The sequence below is a fragment of the Marmota monax genome, unplaced genomic scaffold, assembly GCF_021218885.2.
Source record: "Marmota monax isolate L192 unplaced genomic scaffold, Marmota_monax_Labrador192_F-V1.1 WCK01_AAM20220418_F8-fsc00024, whole genome shotgun sequence".
NCBI lineage: Eukaryota > Metazoa > Chordata > Mammalia > Rodentia > Sciuridae > Marmota > Marmota monax.
The window spans coordinates 3,856,025-3,874,030 of record NW_026695224.1 but is presented as its reverse complement, the minus strand read 5'-3'; the positions used below and the strand labels follow the sequence as shown (position 1 = coordinate 3,874,030).

The window sequence follows — 18,006 nt, the reverse complement described above, 5'->3', positions numbered from 1 at the left end:
ACCATATCAGTGCCATGCACTGTGCCCGGGGCACAGGCCACACTGCTCCACACAGCCCTGTATGTGCAGTGGCTGTTCATGGTCACTAGAGATGAGGAGGGGGAACATGGGCATCTGGAAGGGTGGCCTTAAGGCAGAAGCCTGTGCCCAGCTCTGCTCAGATGCCCTCCTGAGCCTCCGGGGTCAGCCTGCCTGAGCAGTGAAGTGTGTTGAGGCCCAGGTGGGGACCGGGGGAGCCTCCCCTAAAGGCCCAGCTCGAAGCAGAGATGGCACTTGGAATCGGCCTCAGGCTGCCTGTCTGCCCATCAGAGCCTGTCATTCATGCCCTAGGGCAGGGGGCCAACCAACTTTAGAGGGGCACCATGCCATCGCGACAGATGGGCACGGGGGAGCTGCCAGGAGCCTCGAGCCCGTGGCTATTGTGTGTGCCTGGAGCCCAGCCCCTCGCCAGCGCGGTCCCAGCCGGGACCAAATGCCTTCAGTTTCTTAGTAACGATGACAATACTAGTAACAGTGGGTGCCACACTGGTTCAACAGCCACAGAAATGTGTACTGTGCAAAGCTCCGCCTGTCACTGACATGGACAAAGAGGACGCCTAGCAAACAGGAAGGACAGGGCGCAGGGCCAGAGGGTGCAGACCTCAGGCTCGCTTCTTGCTGTCAGTGAGCCTTGGGCATCCGGCTGGCTCTCTTCTTGGGGACTCACCACCCTCACCTGAACAGTGGGCCACCAGGACCTTGCTTGGCAGGTGATTGCGGGGAGACAAAATACTGATTGTGAAGGAGGCCCGTGTCCAGCCCCCCCACCCGAGGGGCTGGCAGAGGAGAGCAGACTGGGGGTAGAAGTGGCAGAGCTGATGCCAAGGTCACCATCCCTCTTTTGATGGGAGGGACAGGCTTAGGCACAGAGCTGGTAAGTGGCAGAGCTGAGCTGCAGCCCCGGGCGGGCGGAAGGAGCCTTCCCTGTGGGAAGCCTTTTACATCCATTATCTTATCCTCAGGGCAACCCTGTCCAGCCAGTGCACTTACTGTCCCCGTTTTACAGACAGGAGACCGAGGCCCAGCTGGGCTGTGGCTGAGGTGGGATTTGAACCTGGGCAGTCCGATGCCCTGCGGCCTGAGCTTCAGCCGCTGCTGCAGTGCCACCCTGGGCCCCTTTCATCTCGATGAAGCCGGCTACCTCCCACCTCGTCCACGGAGGGGCCAGCTGCCCCCTGCTAGGATGCTGGGCTTCGGCCTGGCTGGAGGCTCTCGGCCCCCTCCAGCTAAGGGAAGAGACCAGGGCGGTCTCGGTGGAAACGCGGATTGCACTCTTTGGTCGGGCAGGAACAATTACTAATGACATTTAGAAAGAAATTAATGATGAGAAATGCAAGTTGGCATTTCAGGAGCGCCAGTCAGCGGCTGCCCGGCAACACTCACAGGAGAGGCGCGGGCTGGGGGCTGGGCAGGTAGAGGAGACGGAGGCGACGGCAGAAAATTAATTTTGCTGTGTCAATAATGAATGTGGGTCTACTTGCTCTGCTGCTGCAGTTTAAAGAATCAAACCGGCTGGCTGGGGCTTGTCCAGTGCTGCAAGAGAGTCACTGTGTGGCTGTACCATGGGCGAGGGCAGGTGACAGTTTCAGCTTGGTGTCTATTTTAAGTGTCACTTGGGGGGACAGTGGGGTGCGGCTACCACAGGGAACAGCCAGGGGGAAGGAGGTGATAGTCTAAGGATTAGGTCATTTGGGCTTACATCTAAGTGCCACCTCTGACCAGGTAGATACTTAGCAAGCTGCTTTTCCAGAAAGGCTCAGAAAGAGCCTCAGTTTCTTCATCAGTAAAATGGGACCATTGCTGGTTAAAGAGGATGGCATCTGGGGCTGGTGGCCAGGGTCCAGCGCTGACCGGCTCTGTGGCCTCAGGGAGTCAGCCTCCTGGGCCTCAGTGTCCTTACCTAATAAAGGCATTTTGAGGATTGAAGAGTTAATGTATGAAAGTGCTGAGAACAATGTGTGGCACTTACTAACCTCTAGGTAAAAGTTCACCATCGTAATCACGGGAAAACTCCCTTTTTTGAAATATAGTTAATTAAAGGTCTCACAGGTGAACACAGCCTACCTTGATCTACCAGTTTGTGTCAAGATATTTAACAGTTTGCAAGGATCATCTGCTTGTGCCTCAGCAACTGGGGCCACTAGAAGCACTTTAGGATCACAGCATTTTACAGATTTGCAATCTGAGGCTGGGAACTGGGCATTAAAGTGGGCAACCAGCAGTGGAGAGTGGGGTTCAGGGTAAGGGTGGGTGTGCATTCTGCCTGTTAGGGTTTGAGTTGTGAATAGGAGAGCTGAGTGGGGGACCCTGCTCTCCTACTCAGTGACAAGACATCCTGACAAAATCAGAGCTGGGTGCATAGCCCCAGAAGGCTGCAGCTCTGACCTATGACACTGTCCTTGTCTCCCCCACTTTTATTCTGGATGCTGCTGCATCAAAAGCGTGGGATTGCCACGGTTTTGCATGGACGGTGTTTAGTTAGGACAGTGTGAAGTGACTGTAACGCATTGTAAAACCTTTTATGTGTATGGTCTGGTGAACCTCACGTCAAGTCTGCTAGGTAGACATATTAGCCCCACCTTTAAGATGAGTAAGTGCGTACTTAAGAGAAGGGAAGGCGTAGGGTCACAGAGACAGTGTCTGCCGAGACCAGATCTGAACTCCAGCCTGTCTTCCCTTGTACCCACGTATTCCCAGCACATTCCTTCCTCCACCATTCCTCCATCCAACCCTCCCCTCCCCCATCATCCGCCGTCCATCCACCCACCCATCTGCTCGTCACCCGCCAGCTCCTCTCCATCATCAGCAGCACATCTGTCTCCCTGTCCATCAGTACCGAGCATGCTCGTGAGTTGGGAACTGCAGAGCTTTTATGGTCCCTTCCTCGTGTGCTCTTAACCCCACAGTTACCTGCGCCGCTCCCCACCTTAACACGGCGTGCACATGTGCGTACACACTCACACACCTGTTAGTTGAGCGGCACTGGGGTAGAGTCGCTGGTGCTGAAAGGGGAGCCATCCTGTCCTAAAGACCACTTTGTCATGGCGGGCAGGTATGTGGACAGTGACAGTGTGCCCACGGTGTGATTGGCGGCTGAGTGAATTTAGAGGACAGGGAAGGCAGTGTTCTTCGGGCCCAGCCTCCCAGAGCTGGGCAGCCCACAGAACCCCGCCTCCCTGGGGTGGGGGTCAGCCTCTGCCCTTTGCTTTGTGCCGGCTCCGTCTCTGGACCAGCAAGGGTGCACACCTACGTGTTTCACAAGAACCGTGGCCATCATTAACTGTAATCGGTCTCAGCTGCAGTTTTGATCACTGGTGCATGCACACAATTCATCACAGCAAATTAGGTCCATCTTCGGAACTTCTGGCCCTGCAGCCTGGGGGCCTGTGAGCAAGGGGGGCTGAGCTGTGTGAGCTCAGGGAGCCAATTTGGGGGGTACTGGGCCATGTTTTCTGAGGGTGACCACCCTCTTCATCAGCGTGGGCAATTTCCTAGAATTTTGAAGACGCAGGAAAGTTTTACTATTAACAATAATTTCTAAGAAAGTAGAATGGATCCGATCAAAGTTTTTTTAGACATCATTTGCAAAACCTAAAAAGCACTGGGTTAGTTCGGGGACCTGAACATACGTGTTCTGTATAATTAGTGACCGTGTGACCTAGATTCTCCAGTGCAGCCCTGATTTTCGAGTATTCCGTCCCCGCTATTGGCTATTTGTCCTGGTTTTCGTTTTGTGAAATGTGCTGCTCTGTGTGGAGCTGGGTTTGCTTGTCGCATTTTGATGAATAAGTAGTGGAAATTATCAAGACCTGAAAAGAGTCAGGAAAAAGAAACCAAGGGGGAAAATTCCCTCCCACCTCAGCTGTTTCCAAGATGGCAAAGTTCCTCACATGTCCAGGGTGCTTCCTGCCCACTTCCTGCCTCCCTACCCTGGAACCCGGGAATGCTCACACATTTCTTCCCAGCAGCCAGCAGGGCCCCGTCCCCTTGGCTTGCCAGTGACCACAGGCAAGGCCTTTCGGCAGCACATCTCAGTGCTTAGGGGCGGGAACCCTGGACCTCCTGAGGGTCTGTGCTTCCATGGCCTGGCACTGGCCTGCACCATTGACCTGCATTGACCACCACTGGTCAGCTCAGGCGTCACAGAGGAAGCCCCTCCACTTCCTGGAAATGAAGATGGTCTTGGAGCCAGTACCCACTAGTGCTTGGCAGGTGGCACTGTGTCCCCTGGGTACTGCAGCTGTCCTCCAGCCAGGCCACCTTGGTCTGTGCAACTTCAGCCCTGGAGCCAGAGACATGGGGCAGCCACCCAGCAAGGGGCCTGAGCCTGGTTATGGTGGTGCAGAACGGGCCCCTCTCTCTCCCACCTGACCCGCTTACCCTGGAGGATCCTTCCCACTCTCTTTTTAATTGCAGTCAAAGACACACAGCATAAGGTCTCCCGTGTCACGTATTTTTAAGTGTAAGTTCAGTGGCATCGAGGGCATCCCTAATGTGGGACCATCCCCACCGCCCATCTCCAGAACCTCTTTGTCCTCTCAAACTGAAACTCTGTCCCCGTTAAACACTCCCTTCCCAGTCCCCTTCTCCTGGCCCTGGCAGCCAGCATTCGACTTTCTCTGTGAGTTCAGTTCCTCTAGTTGCTTCATATAAAAGGAGCCATGCATTATCTGTCCCTCCGGCTGGCTTATTCCGCTTAGCGTAGTGTCCCCAAAGATCTCTCCTCCTGGAAAAAAATGATAAAACAGTCTAACATGCCCTGGTGGAGGGGAAACAAAGGGCACTGGGGGAGGAACTTCTTTCTTCCTCTCCTGTCCCTGGCCAGTGGCTGGAGGCTTTGCCTGGCTGCCTAGCTTGCAGGCTTCTAGAAGACTCCTGGAGTCTCTACCAAGTGGGTCTTAGCCAACACTGGGGTACTGTGAGAGCCGAGGGATGACACCCCTGCCTTGCCGTGTCTGTGGCCATGATGGGTAGATGACCAGGTCATGGCAAGCCGAGGAAGGTGCTGGAAGGAACCCTCTGCAGGTGCAGAGCTGTGCCACGCTGGGAGGGCGGGAGGGCCAGGCCGGGGCTGGGCCTCAGAGAAGAGGCTCTGGAACGGGGCTGTGTGGAGCACTAGGCAGCAGGACAGCTGTTGGGAGGGAGGTGGAGGGAGGGGCTGGGGAATTGGGGGAACGGAAGACGGTCACTCAGGCTGAGGGCAGCAAGCACCCAACCTCGCAGGGCCCTCCTGATCCCGGTCAGGATTGGTTCTGGGTGTAGCGGGGACCCCCGAGGGCTCAAGCAGGGGCCCTCCCTTGAGGAGACCACATCTGGGCTTCTCGTAGGCACTTGGTTGCTTGGCTTCCCTCTCCCAGGAATATGGACTTCAGAAGGGCCCCGTGGCCCAGGCGGGTGGGAGTGTCGGAGGGGTCCCCCCAGCAGTGGGGAAGGTTAGTCACGTAGTGTGGGGAGACCCACGCCAGAATCACATGGTCATCCCCTGACACCTTCCCAGCACTGTCATGTAAGGAGTCTGAGTGTTTTTGTGTGTGTGTGCGTGTGCACGCGTGATTGTGGAGCAGGTGTGGGCCTGGGGGTTTATTGTGGTATCCACACACAAAAAGAGAGAGGGGTGTTCCTGAATGTGTGTATGGGAGGCCACCTGCGTGTGATCGTGAGCCATCAGTGAGTATGTGGGGGGTGAGGTGTTCCAAAGGGGTGCCAGTGAGTTTGGGACATGGGGGGATCTGTGAGTTTGTGTATGTGGACGGGAGTGTGAGCTCTGAGTGTGGAGTCCCCATGGCACAGGGTGGGGGGTTGTGTGGGGGACCTGGGAGCAGTCCTGCTTGACTCACTGCTTTCATAAGTGCCTCAAGATGCTGTCCCTCCATACCACTCCTTCCTTCTGCCCCTGGGGACGCTATGGGTCCAGAGGACTCTGGGGCCTTTGGAAGCCAGGAGAATTTGAGGGGGATAATTATGACCACCAAGGGGCACAGGTCTGTCCAGATCGAGAAGAGACAACCCCTGAGATGCTCACGTGGGGTCCTGTGTGGCTCTGGGCATGTGGAAGGTTCTAGTCTCCCTGTATGTGCCTTGGTGTCACCAGCTGTGCTCACCCTGGCACATCTCAGACACACTTAGGTCAGCGGGCAGGACAACTCCCGAGACAGCCGCGCCAGGACAGGCAGGCAATTCCGGCGTCACCGGAGTCTCCCTCTACCCTCTATCCTCTTCTTCGGAATTTAACTGAGCCAAGTCCCACCTCCCCTTCCTCTGATGAGAACCCTAAATAGTCCTTGGGCCATCTGCCACCTGAGAGCACTGCTCTCCCCCACCTCCTGCCATGGGGGGCCCAGCCCTGTTAGTGTGGTGAGGGTGTTTGGGTCATCCTGGGCCCTCACAAACACCAGGCCTCAAGCCACAGTCGACCTGCAGACCTGTTTTGATTGACATGCACAGTGCTTTAGACACCTAGGAAGTTTGGTCTTTGAAGAGAAATCTAGATTTCCAGTTTCTTGGCAAAAGCAGAAGCCCTGGTGACCCGGGGCCTACTTGACCATGGGACAGCCATCCCTGGGGCTGACACGCTCCGCCCCCTCTCCGTGAAGTTTGCGTTCTTGAGACTAATGGTCCTGGCTGAGCCTTGCTGCTCTGCACCTGGGCTGCTCTTGTTGGCCGTGTGGCCCCAGCATCTCCGCAGCCCCCAGCCCGAGGCCTGGTCTGAACACGCAGCTCCATGGGGTTGGAGGAACCCTGCCCGTGGCACGTGGATCTCCAGGAATTCATCAGCCCTCTTTCCTGACACAAAAACTTCCTGAGAGTTTGTGCCTCGGTCTTCCCGATTGTCCATCTAAAAAGGCAGATTAGCCCTGAAGTGGAAAGAGAGGCCTTCATGAGGTCTCGGGAGACCATCCACCAATGCCACTGTGTCCCCACTTCCTCCCTGGGCCTTCCTGGAGGCTCTGCAGTGGGTAGGCCTGCTCACTTCCGGCTTGACTCTGTCAGGCTGGAATCACACCTTCCAAGGGTCTGGCTCACACTCCTTGAGGGAAGGGGACTGCGGGTTATTTCAGATTTGAGATGAACTGTTGGCCTGGGTCCAAGCAGGCACCTGGCTGCTGTGGTTAGTGCAGGCTTCACAGAGGCCGACGAGGTTGACAGGCCCAGTGCAGATGTCCACAGAACTGAACCTGGGACACCATCGCTGGAACCGCCTGTTCCCAGGGCTGAGTCTCCAATTTGTTCCCAAGGGGCCTCGCCACCAGGGATCCCTCTCTGGAAAAACAGCAAGAGCTGCAGTGGCCACATTAACTCAGGACCTGGGGTCAGGTATGTGCACCCTGGCCCCTCAGGGCAACACATCTACAAGTCGCCCTGGAAATATTTCTTCTCCTTTTGCTTGTGACAACAGCCATAAAACTCTCACTTCCCTTGTGTGGCGGCCAAGGTCTCGCCTCTTGCCCTCGATTCTTTGCTCACAAACAGACCGCCTGGGCCCATTTGTGGGCTGAAGTGTGGTTCCCCTGAGTGTGCGGCCCCCTGGGCAAGTATTGTGAGTTCCCTTGTTTTGTTGGGTGGCTCGACATGGGAGCCTGTTTACAGGCTGGTTCCATAATAGAAGGCTTCGGTTCCCTCCTAATAGTCTATTCTCCCATGAGTTTTATTTTCAAAATGTAAGCGGGATGGAACGTGTCCCTGTGGGATTTTATTGGATTTTTTTTACCCCACATTTTCTCCTGTGTTTTCATGTGAGGGACAAGGTTTCCAACTCATGGTTCTGTCTTCCATGTCCTGGGTGCAGGTGAGAGGGGAGCTCAGAGAGGGGAGGTGCTCTCCGCCCTCTGGGCTCCGTAGAGCGGAACAAAGAAGCCCAGCCAGGGTTGGTTGGCCTTGAACCTCCAGCAGAAGAAGTCTGGGTCAGAGGCTGTTTGGATGTAGCCCCTCCTCCTACGTCCCCCAGGCCACTCTTGGGTCCCTGAATCTGTTCCTGTTCTTGGACCGACCCCCCATGCTCCCTGGAAGTTGGACTCTCCCTCCCGGCGCGGAGATGGGGTGCACCCAGGCTCGCACAGAGACCCGGCACTTCCCTGCCTGAGCCTCGTGACGCTCACTTCCTGCTGCTCTGGAGTGGCAGACGACAGGCTGTCTCCCTGTCTGGAGGCAGAGACAGGAAACCCTCATGCACATCGCTCCGCGTGGAGGAGCTGCTGCTCTTCCTCTGCCTTGTGAACTGCTTCAGGGCTTTGTCCCAGGCCAGCGGGTCAGGGGACTTACTCTGACGCCCAGGGTGGGTGTCTCCTCTGCATGGGCAAAGTTCACCCTGCCCTTGGTGCCAATGGCACAATACCTGCTTGCCAGGTAGGGGCTGCTGGGGGAAGTGGGGTGCATCCACGTCATAGCTTGGGCCCTGGGGGAGGGCCGCCGCGTCACTGGGCAGGCATTTGGAGGGAGCCTTGGCCATTGCTCACGCCTAATTTTAATGACGTGCATTAGCTAATTGTGTTCTGAGTATTCATTCAGGGCTGTTTATGGTGCGCTCTCGAGTGCGCTTACCGTTTGTCAGAAGTGCAAACTAGCGAACATACGAGCCTTTAAGACAGGCCATCTGTTCGTCTTAGACCCTTGGACGATTGTCAAATGCTTCTAAAAATAAGTGCTCACAAGCAGAGAGGGGCTGCCCAGGTGATACACAGCAGAGAGGGAAGCAGAGCTGCCTGCGTGTGCACCCTCCCCAAAGGGAAAGAGAGCAGTGTGCGCCGGGAGGAGGCTTAGCCAGGGAGCAGAGGCCCGGAGCCCAGGGAGATGCGGACCCCGCTGAGACACCTTTTTGGCTGAAGGCATGAGCTTCTTCTCCCTGTGTCTTGCATCTCGTGTAACTCCACAGCTCAAATACCTTCGATGGCTCCCCATGGTCCAGATTTAAGGGCAAGCTGCCTCGTCTGGCATCACGGAGCCTCATCAATAAGGCCCCCGCCTTCCTATCCAGGCTCGTCTCCGCAGCACATGCCCTGCGCTTCTGCCAAGCTGAATTATTCATTGCTCCCCCAACATATGCTGCACTTTTCACATTTCACAGGCAGAGCAGTGCCACGGCGGAGGGGGCTCTGCAGACGGGCCGTGGAGGTGCCGATCGGCGCGGCCTTCCAGCCCCAGGACCTGAGCCTTTCCGCGCCTCGGCGTTCTCATCTGTACAATAGGGGCAGTAATGGCGCTTAGCTCAGGGCGCTGCCGTGGGGCTGGAAGAGTGAATACTAGTGAGGTGTGAAGCGGGCCTGGCACGACGGGGTGAGCCACGAAAAACCTTGGTCACCTTCGGTGTTTTCACGTCTCAGGCGGTTTGTTCAGATGCGATGTCCTGCCCGGGAAATGCATTCGTCTCTGTGTGTGTTCACAAATGCACGCACGCACACTCACACACAGTGCAAACCTTAAGGCAAGCCGTCCTTGGAGGGCAGCTTCTTCCCATCAGAAGTCCTCTCTCTGTGGTCCTTTTTGTGAAATCTCACCGCTGCTCCAGCCACAAGCTTGGAAAAGGCCAGGAGCTGCCCACCTCCCTCCCTCCCTCCCTCCCCCTCCCTCTCCCTCTCTCTCTCTCTCTCTGCTGCCCACTGCACAAGGCCAAGCTCCCTGTTTGTGAAATGAACCCTAACAGAGCCCTTCTCCCTCCCTGCCCGAGTCCAGCATGGCTGTGACTGTAGCCTGGTGGACCTCCCTTTCTCTCCATGGCTAAGAGGACTTGCTGAGTTTGTGGACTTGGTCCCTGCCCTTGGAGAAAGGCCATTGTAAAGCCATGGTGGCTGCAGCCTGCCAGGGAGTGACTACTGTAGGAGTGGGGAGGAAGGGGGTTGACCAGAGCTGCTTCCCATGAGGAGGGGCAGCGAGGTGATGTGGGTCCAGGTGAAGGCCTCTGGGCTCTGCAGGTGGCTAGGGGACAGGGAGAACAGGTGGGAAATCCTGGGGGTGAGTGGCTAAGTATTCTTGTGCCCTTAGTCTGCTGTAGGGACTCAAGGGCCAGAGCCAGGGCTTGTTCTCCAGGGATAAGTCTTTCTTTCCTGATTTTTAGGGTCTTTAGGGCCTTTGAGTCTAGCTACCCCTGCACTCACCATGGGGAGCATGGGTTCCCCAAGGGAGGGAGTGGGGCTTCTGCATCCAGGGTGCTCCAGGCCCAGCCTGGGACATGACGGACAAAGACTCTGGACAGATCTGTGGAGTGGGTGGGTGGGTGAGCCACACCTCCCCCGTTCCCTGTGGAGTCTCCCCGGCATCCCCTCCTCACCAGGTATCCCACTTGGTACCCAGAGGCAGGGGAAACTGACTTGTGGGCTTGGCTACGCTACCTGGGGGCTGGAGGGGAGCCGTCTTGAGAATGGGGGCTTCACCTGGTGCCTGCTGCCCAGGAACAGGACCACCCAAGATTGGGCCACCTCAGGAACACTCCTCAGACCTCAGCAGCCTTTGGGAGAAGCAGGAAGAGGCTCCGCTGGTCAGTCCATTAAACTTGTAGGTACTAGCAGGGAGCAAGAGGCCCTTCCATCCCAGCCACCTGTCTGGTCAGGAAGACCCTGGTGGACACCACAGGAAGACCTGTGCAGCACTTCCTTATGGCTAGGCCTGGGATATAACTATATGCGCATTGTCTCCTGGGTCCTCAGGGCACCTCAGAAGAGGCAGCCCCAGTCCCCAGAAGTCAAGGCATTTATTACGAGGCCACATGGTTGGTAAGTGGCAGAAGTAGGATTTGAATTCAGAGTAGGATTTGGACTCAGCCCAGCCCAGCCCACTAATGCTTCCCGCCTGCCTTGAGGTCACCTGGTGAAGTGCATCCCGGGATGAGCAGAGATGTCTCGCTGCTTCATGCCACCTTGACACAGCACAGTCTCCCCACTGACACTGGAGTGGGTGGGCATCAAGGGGAGATGAATCAGGGTCCCCTGGCAAAGAACAGGAAATGGAGCCAAGATCTGGAGCAGCAGTCCTGTGCTGCAGGCGGAGGGCGGGGGTCTGCTTCTGTGCTGTGTTGTGGGGTGGGCTGAGGCAGGGCTGCCTCCCGACAGAGTTGGACCCCAGCTGAACCTCCATGTGGCCCACTCCGGCTTGTGTTGGTGCCCCGTACACCTGGCCCAGTCCCTCTGGGCCCAACTCAGACTCGAGATTGGATTCGGGATCAGAAACACCTTGCTGCTGAATTCCCAGCAAGGAGCTCGTGGCTGTCACCCAGCAGGGAGTCAATAAAGCTTTGTTGAGTGAATGAACGAAAGAGCGTAAGTGAATTCTGGGCTGTTCCCTTGAGAGGCCGAGCGTGTGACAGGGGGGCCAGCTCCTGAGTCCTGATTTCCACAGGGGGCTCCTTTTGTGGGTCTCCCCAGGACCCCACCTAGGCCTGACCCTGACACTTCTGGGAGTGTGCAGAATTCTGTGCCCACCCCAGGCTACACCTTGCCCATCTCAGGCGGAGACTCCCAAATCAGGCTCCACCAGAAACCTCCAATCCCAGGAGCTCATGGGCGAACAGCAGCCATGACCACCCGCCCCTCCCACTCCCCCATTTTATTTTCCTCACCTGCTTCTCTGCCCCACACCTGTGTCTCCCTGGCAGGTAGTGAGGCCGGTGTGGATGCCGGGCCTCCATCCAGGTCTTCCTCGTCCTTCCCTGGCCCCCACCCCTGGCCTTTATGGAGCAGGGAAGTGTTCATCTGCGGGTCGGCGGCATCTTTAAAAAACGATTTTCTTCCTTCTCCGAGGGGCTAAATATAGCACAGGCATAAACAGAGAACTAGACATTAAGCCAGAATGCCCTTGTGAGGACCATGGCGGGTGGAAGGAGCTCTTAGGAAGGAAGACCTCCCCCAGCCACGCCTCCCAGCCCAGGGGGAAGGGGCTTCGAGTGTGTTCAGGATTGTTGAACTGTGCCCATTGGAAGTGGCTCCCCTGGGGCTGCCCGGTGTGTAAATGATGGGGGAGTGACAAGGGTCCCCAGCACCCCCTCTGCCCTTGGAGAGACTGCCCTTGGCCTGTGGCAGAGCTGATGCCCTCCTCAGCTCAGCACCTGGTCCCCTCCACCATGCACGCACACACACGCACACACACACACACACACACACACACACACACTTGGTCTTGACCAGCCTCCTGGCCGAGATGCCATCTGCACCACACTCCGCGGACGTTTGGGGGCCTGTGTGTCTCGCCCCTCACATCAAGCCCCTCAAGGGGTGAACCCACCTGGAGACTTCTCCTTACCCCTCCCTGTGCCCAGCCCAGAGCAGAGCATCCAGCAGGTACTTAATAACACCACACTGGATGAATTTTGGTGCCCAGTTCCCTTGGGGCATCAAGTTTTGACATTTCCATCTGCTGTGACATCCTGGGCTTTTGTTCTCATAAAAAAATATAAATATACTTCAGGGAAGAAAATTTTACCCTTCCATCTCAGAACCACCTGCTGTGGCTCTTTAAGTGAGAAGGGCCACTGTTGCTGTCATTTATCCCCACAGTTTCCTAACCCGTGGTCCGCCTTTGGGACTGCTAAGCTGGCAGCTCCCAGCAGCCAGGGTGGATGGCGAGTGCCTCCGCTGGCCTTGTGCTTGGCACCCCAGCAAGAGGCTGCCTCCTCACCCAGAGGTCCCCGGACACTGCCTTGCACCCTGTTGGTGGTGTGTGGTCCTCAAGGATCTGGTGAAGTTTAAATACCGTCTTGGTGTTCTGCTGCCTGAGTCCACATTGGTGGGCAGTCTGTGGCCTGCACTCCCGCCATCCCTCCAGGTGACCTGTGGGCTGGCACCACCCTGGGCCTGCCTGGGACACTGGCACACTCAGCCCAGCCTCCCTGCCTTTGTCTGTGCTGCTCCTTCCCCTGCACTAGTTGTCCTCGTCCCCCTGTCTGTCCCTACCCACGCGCTCCTTTGTTTGCTTACCCTCTCATTGGTGCCTTCAAAAATACGGACTGTCCCTGTGCCAGGCCCAGTCAACGTGAGACAGGACAAGAGCTGCACCTGGCGTCTTCCTACTGCCCCTTCCCTTCCTGCTCCACAGCTCCCCACTTAGGAAGAAGGAATGGAGTACACCTGATAGCCGCCGCTTCCCGCTGGCTCTTTGGGCACAGTGGGGAAGTGAGATCTCCAGATTGTGCCTGAGCAGCTGTGTCTGCTATGCTGCCACGAGGCACTGGAGGCCCAGGTGTCCTGTCAGGACTGTGTGCCCAGCACTGGGCCGGGTGCTGTGGGGATGGGAAAGGAAGGGATCTCCGTAGAGGCCAGACTTGCCCAGGAGAGGTATGTAAATGTGTGTGGGAGGTGTCAGGTGGTACCTGGAGGGACTTCCAGGTGGGGAGGTGATCTGTATACCCAGAGGACTTGTGTGTGGCTCAGTTAGGAGGGATGAGAGAGCCGGTGAAATTGAGACAGAAGAAACTTGGAGCTAGCAGGACGGTCTGTGCACGGGATGGGCCGGCTCCCCCAGGACTAGCAGGCTGTCCCTGTGCAAGTACAAGGAGAGGTGCCTTGGCTGGAGGGTGTGGGTTCCCATGGAAACTGCCTGCATCCCATCTGTGGCCTCAGACAACCTGCCTAGTGCTCTGGGTCCATGACACCCCATCCCGAGGTGCCAGGACATGTGGCAGTCTGGGCTTGTGTCTGGTGCCGGCCTGGAGTGCCCATCTGGGTGTGGGGCCCTGGATTCTCATTGCCTGGTTCAGCTCCTCCTGCGTCCTAGCTGGCTGGCCTTGGGCTGATGATGTATTCTTCCTGAGCCTCGATGTCCTCATCTGCTGATGTCCCAACTTGTCAGGCTGTTGTGGGGATTGCAAGTGACTCGCACGCAACGTGACATAGCACCCATGCCTGCTAAACACCAGCTATGCAACCTGCACCGGTGTCCTTGGCACCCTGCGTGGCGAGTATCAGCGGATGGAGTGCTGGGGCTGTGTCTTCTGTGTGTGGATGGGGTGTTGGGGGCTGCCTCTCCTTGACCAGGAGCTGGCTGGAGAGGTCAGTGATAGCACCATGGAGGCCATTGCAGTGACTACAGTGTGGGGTGGCTGCCACAGGGGACTTGTGCCTGGAAGCAGGCGCAGTCCCATCTCAGACCTGAGCTCCAGGCCTCCAGGAGATGCTGTGGGCGTCCACTTCACAGCCAGACCTGGAGCCCAGGAGGATACAGCGCCTCTTCTTCCCCCTGGTGGTCAGCGGCAGAGCTGCAGGCCACTGCTCCCAGCCTGTGTGGAGTCATAGGGCCGCTGGCCAGGGTGCCCAGCCAGCCACAGGGGCAGGAGCATCCTTAAGAAGCTTCACCCCGGATCAGCAGCCCTTGTGCACTCCACGCAAGGCCACTTCATCCCTCCTGGACTTCATTTCCTCTCTGCCTGGGTCATGAGGAGGAGCACCACCTGAGGCTTGGATGCACTTGGTCTGGATTTGCAACCCAGACCACCGGAAAGAAACAAAAAGACTAGGTTCTCAAAGGCCAAATCCCACCCTCACCCCCTGGCTGTTGGTTCCTATAAAAACAGATCAACACTACTGGCCCGCTCTGGCTGGCAGGAGGGGGGACGTGCCATTGGCTGTGACGAGTGGGAAGCATTTGGCTCCAGGGTCCCACCTGGGCCCTGGGTTCCCAGGCGAATTCAGCCAAAGGGCACAACACCCTCCTCTTCTGGCCCAAGAAGTGTCACGTGGCCACACGGGCAGGCTCCCAGAGCCCAGTGGAAGAGGCTCTTCCCAGGCCCCTTCCTGCTGGGTGACCTGTCCCCTGCCTGGGCTGCAGGCTCCACGGCCGCCCACTGCCTCTGCGTGTCTGTGCCCACTCGGGTGTTTCTTGGCCAGAGAGCTGTGCAGCACATCTGCTGTCTCCCTCTGCTAGGCTCTGAGCAGCCACAGGGAGGATGGAGAGGGGGACGTGGGGGCAGCCTGCAGGCAGTCAGAGATAGTTTCCTCCTTGTCATTAGGTGGTTTTAATTCCTGCCACCTCCCCAGCATTTCTTCTTTCCCTCCACGTAGCCCATTCCCATTTCCCTCCACGTAGACCTGAATGGCCTTAAAAAAAAATTACAGGGAGCCCAGGTTGGCAGCCACCAGAACCGATCCCCAAGCCCCCAAATCAACGTGCCGTCTTGGCAGCTGTGTCCCCGGAGCACTTTTTTTGCGTGTTGCATTTTGTTTGGTAATAATCGAGACGCTTTTTTGCAGCTCTCGTGCACCGGGTGGGAGGGGCTAGCGTGCTCTCCGTTCCTCTGCCCTCATGCGCGTCTCCTTTTCTTCGCCTTTGCAGAACCACACGATGAGCCAGCACGCACAGTGAGGGACCGCTCGACAGGACACCTCTCCGCAGAAGGCTTGCCGGAGACGCCGTGGGGAGGGCCATTTGAACATTACATCCAATCAAAGTGTCATTTGCAACCCAGATGTAAAACTCTAATGATTTGGCCATGAGGCGCTGCTATTATAAGCAGCTGGAAATGAATATTAATGGCAGAGATTAAAAGTATTCCATGCTCAGTATTTTTTATTGTCCTGCTACAGCTAGTGTGCTTTTAGAGTTTCCGCCGCAGACTACATTTCTAGTGTTAGAGAAACCTGCTTTTTGAGGCTATTGTCCTTTGTTCCTTCATGTATTATATTGATAGTTTTTAAAAAAAGGATTAGTGTGATTTTTTTTTCCTTTGCTTCTTTTTTAATTTTTTCTTTCTTGTTTTTCTTTCCCCCCTTTGGTTAACTACTTTTTAATTGCAATTCTAGGTAATTGTGCATCGTGATGTGATTGCTTGGCTATTGTCTGAATATTTCCTTTTAATTTTTTAATTAAAGACTAATGCTTTGATTGGATTTGCCAGTTCACCGGACAGTGATTAAAACTATGTAATGAATATAATCGGTTTCAGTGCAACTGGATGGTCTGCTTTTAAATGTGACTTAATCTGACTGCAGTAACTAGTACAGTTCAATAAAGGGAATCCATGCGATTAGCATCCGGCTGCCTGCTTCTCTCCTCCCCAGCCTGGGCTGTGGAGGGGGCTGTCATCTCCAGTGAGGGGTGTTTCCAGGCAAGTTCCCATGGGTTCACACATGCCCCTGGGGACCGGCACACAATAGACCCCACTTCTTTTGAGAAATGTAGGGACTTAACACACAGATTGCATGAACTGGCAGTGGCCACACCAAAGTCAGAAGGGAAAGAACCCATAGAGATCAAGGACTCTGATTTTCTCATTTGTGATGGAGAAACTGAGGCTCCCGGGTCAATGGGCAGCATTTCCAAACCCGTGCGGCAGGTTGGTCACTTATCCATGATGCCTTCTGGTTTCCTATCTGGGGATGGCTCTCCAATGTGCTGTCTGCAAATGGGCAAAGGGTCAGCCCTCACCTTGCCAGATAGGACTTGGGTTCTAATTTTGGCCAGGGCTGGGAGAAATGGCAGAGGCAAAGGGTAGCTTCCCAGTCCCATGAAATCCAGGTCTGGGGGCTCCAGAGTGGAGCTGGGGGAGTAGCAGATTCCCAATCGGAGCTAGAGTGATTCAATCAAGTGCCCCGGATGTAAAATTTCAGGAGGTGCTCACCCCCAGGAGCCCACCTGCACCTGCAAACTCAGAGAGGGAGTGTCTCTTCCATTCTGCACCCTGGTACCTGGCCTGCCTGGCCTACTCGTTGCCCTACTGGTGCCCCACCAATGCCCTGAGCCCACCCTGCACCCCGAGCCTCCTGGGCCACCTTCAGGCTGTCCCCCACACCTCCATCATGCTGGCACGACTCACCAATCAGCGGCCAGACCAGACCAGGGAAGCCCTTCCTCGCTAACTTTTCACAAGGGGCAAGGAAATTGGTTATTACCCTCTGCAGAGCGGAAATGAAACAGGCAGACAGATTGCACCTAATTATAATGTAATACCAAGTCGCGGGCGTGGAATTTGCAGCAATTATACCCATCATCTTGAAGCCTCCCCGATCAAGGGGCTTCTGCTGACCTGTAGGAGTCCCCTTCCTGCTACCTCACATAACATTCTCACACAGATGGGACTTGCTCTTTTTTTCAAAAAGCATTTTCACCCGTGAAGCACAGAGAGGCCCCTGCTAAGTGTCACCCTTAGAATTAGGGGTTCTTGCTTCCTGGAAGCTGAAGTCGGTGAACTCCAATTTGCAGCTCCCTGAAGGCTTGGCTGTTTGGGGAAGCCCTCAGGGTAGGTCTCAGGGTTCTCCCAAGTGCGCCCAGCTGCAGGCTGAGTCACATGCCCACCGAGCCTGCCTCTGAGACAGTGCTGAGACTGTAGATGGGACCCTCCTTTCCCAGGCCTTTTGCCACAACACCAACTCCGGGTGCTCTCTAGCTCTGGATTTATCCCGAACCCCACGGAGCCCAGGTGAGCCCTCAGTAAGTACCAATAGAAGATTTGATTTGACGGTTGGTGGCGTAGGGCTAAATTAGTCACTGCCCCCATTAAAAATACAGCAGGGGGTTTAAGAGCTTTTCACGCCGTGTGGGAATCAGCAGCGAAGCCGGCTGATGCCTTGGGTAAGGAGAGAGGCGGCCTAGGGGACTGCGAGGTAATGAGGTTTATGGCAATGACAAGGCAGCCAGGGAACCCCACCAACTCCCCCTCGCCCCGGCCCCATTGTTCTCTGGCTGGCTCGGCCCCCGCCACTTAGCTGAGAGCCCCTCATGACTTCAGGCGGGGAGTGGGCTGGCAGGGGGTCACTAAGGCCCTTACTGGGACTTGCATTCTTCCACATCAGGCGGTATCGGGGTGGGGGAGTAGTGCAAGGTTATGAATCAGTGCTTTAGGGGGGCCTGCTCCCTTCCAGGCAAATGATTTGAAGCCAGGATGAGCCATTTCCTGGCTCAGCTCCGAGGGGCCTCGGAGGGTCACTGGGAGGCCCGTATGAAATGATGCCTGTCGAAGGGCTGACTCCCAGAAAGACCATCAGTGGCATGGTTGTCATTTGGAGGATGATGGAACCAGGCCTCCCACACAGGAGGGGACCTCTCAGCCTACAA

The 18,006-nt window shown here is 56.2% G+C and overlaps 1 protein-coding gene across 6 annotated transcripts in view; it reads left to right on the top strand.

The window, feature by feature from the left end:
• Positions 1-15,985, top strand: part of Znf423 (zinc finger protein 423) — a 318,197-nt gene extending 302,212 nt beyond the window's left edge. For all 6 annotated transcript variants that reach the window (XM_058575785.1, XM_058575784.1, XM_046434941.2 and 3 more), the window contains one exon: positions 15,289-15,985. In XM_058575785.1, coding sequence (XP_058431768.1) covers positions 15,289-15,318 — 30 coding nt within the window. In that variant the 3' untranslated portion in view covers positions 15,319-15,985. The remainder of the gene's footprint in view (positions 1-15,288) is intronic.
• Positions 15,986-18,006: the final 2,021 nt, after the last annotated feature.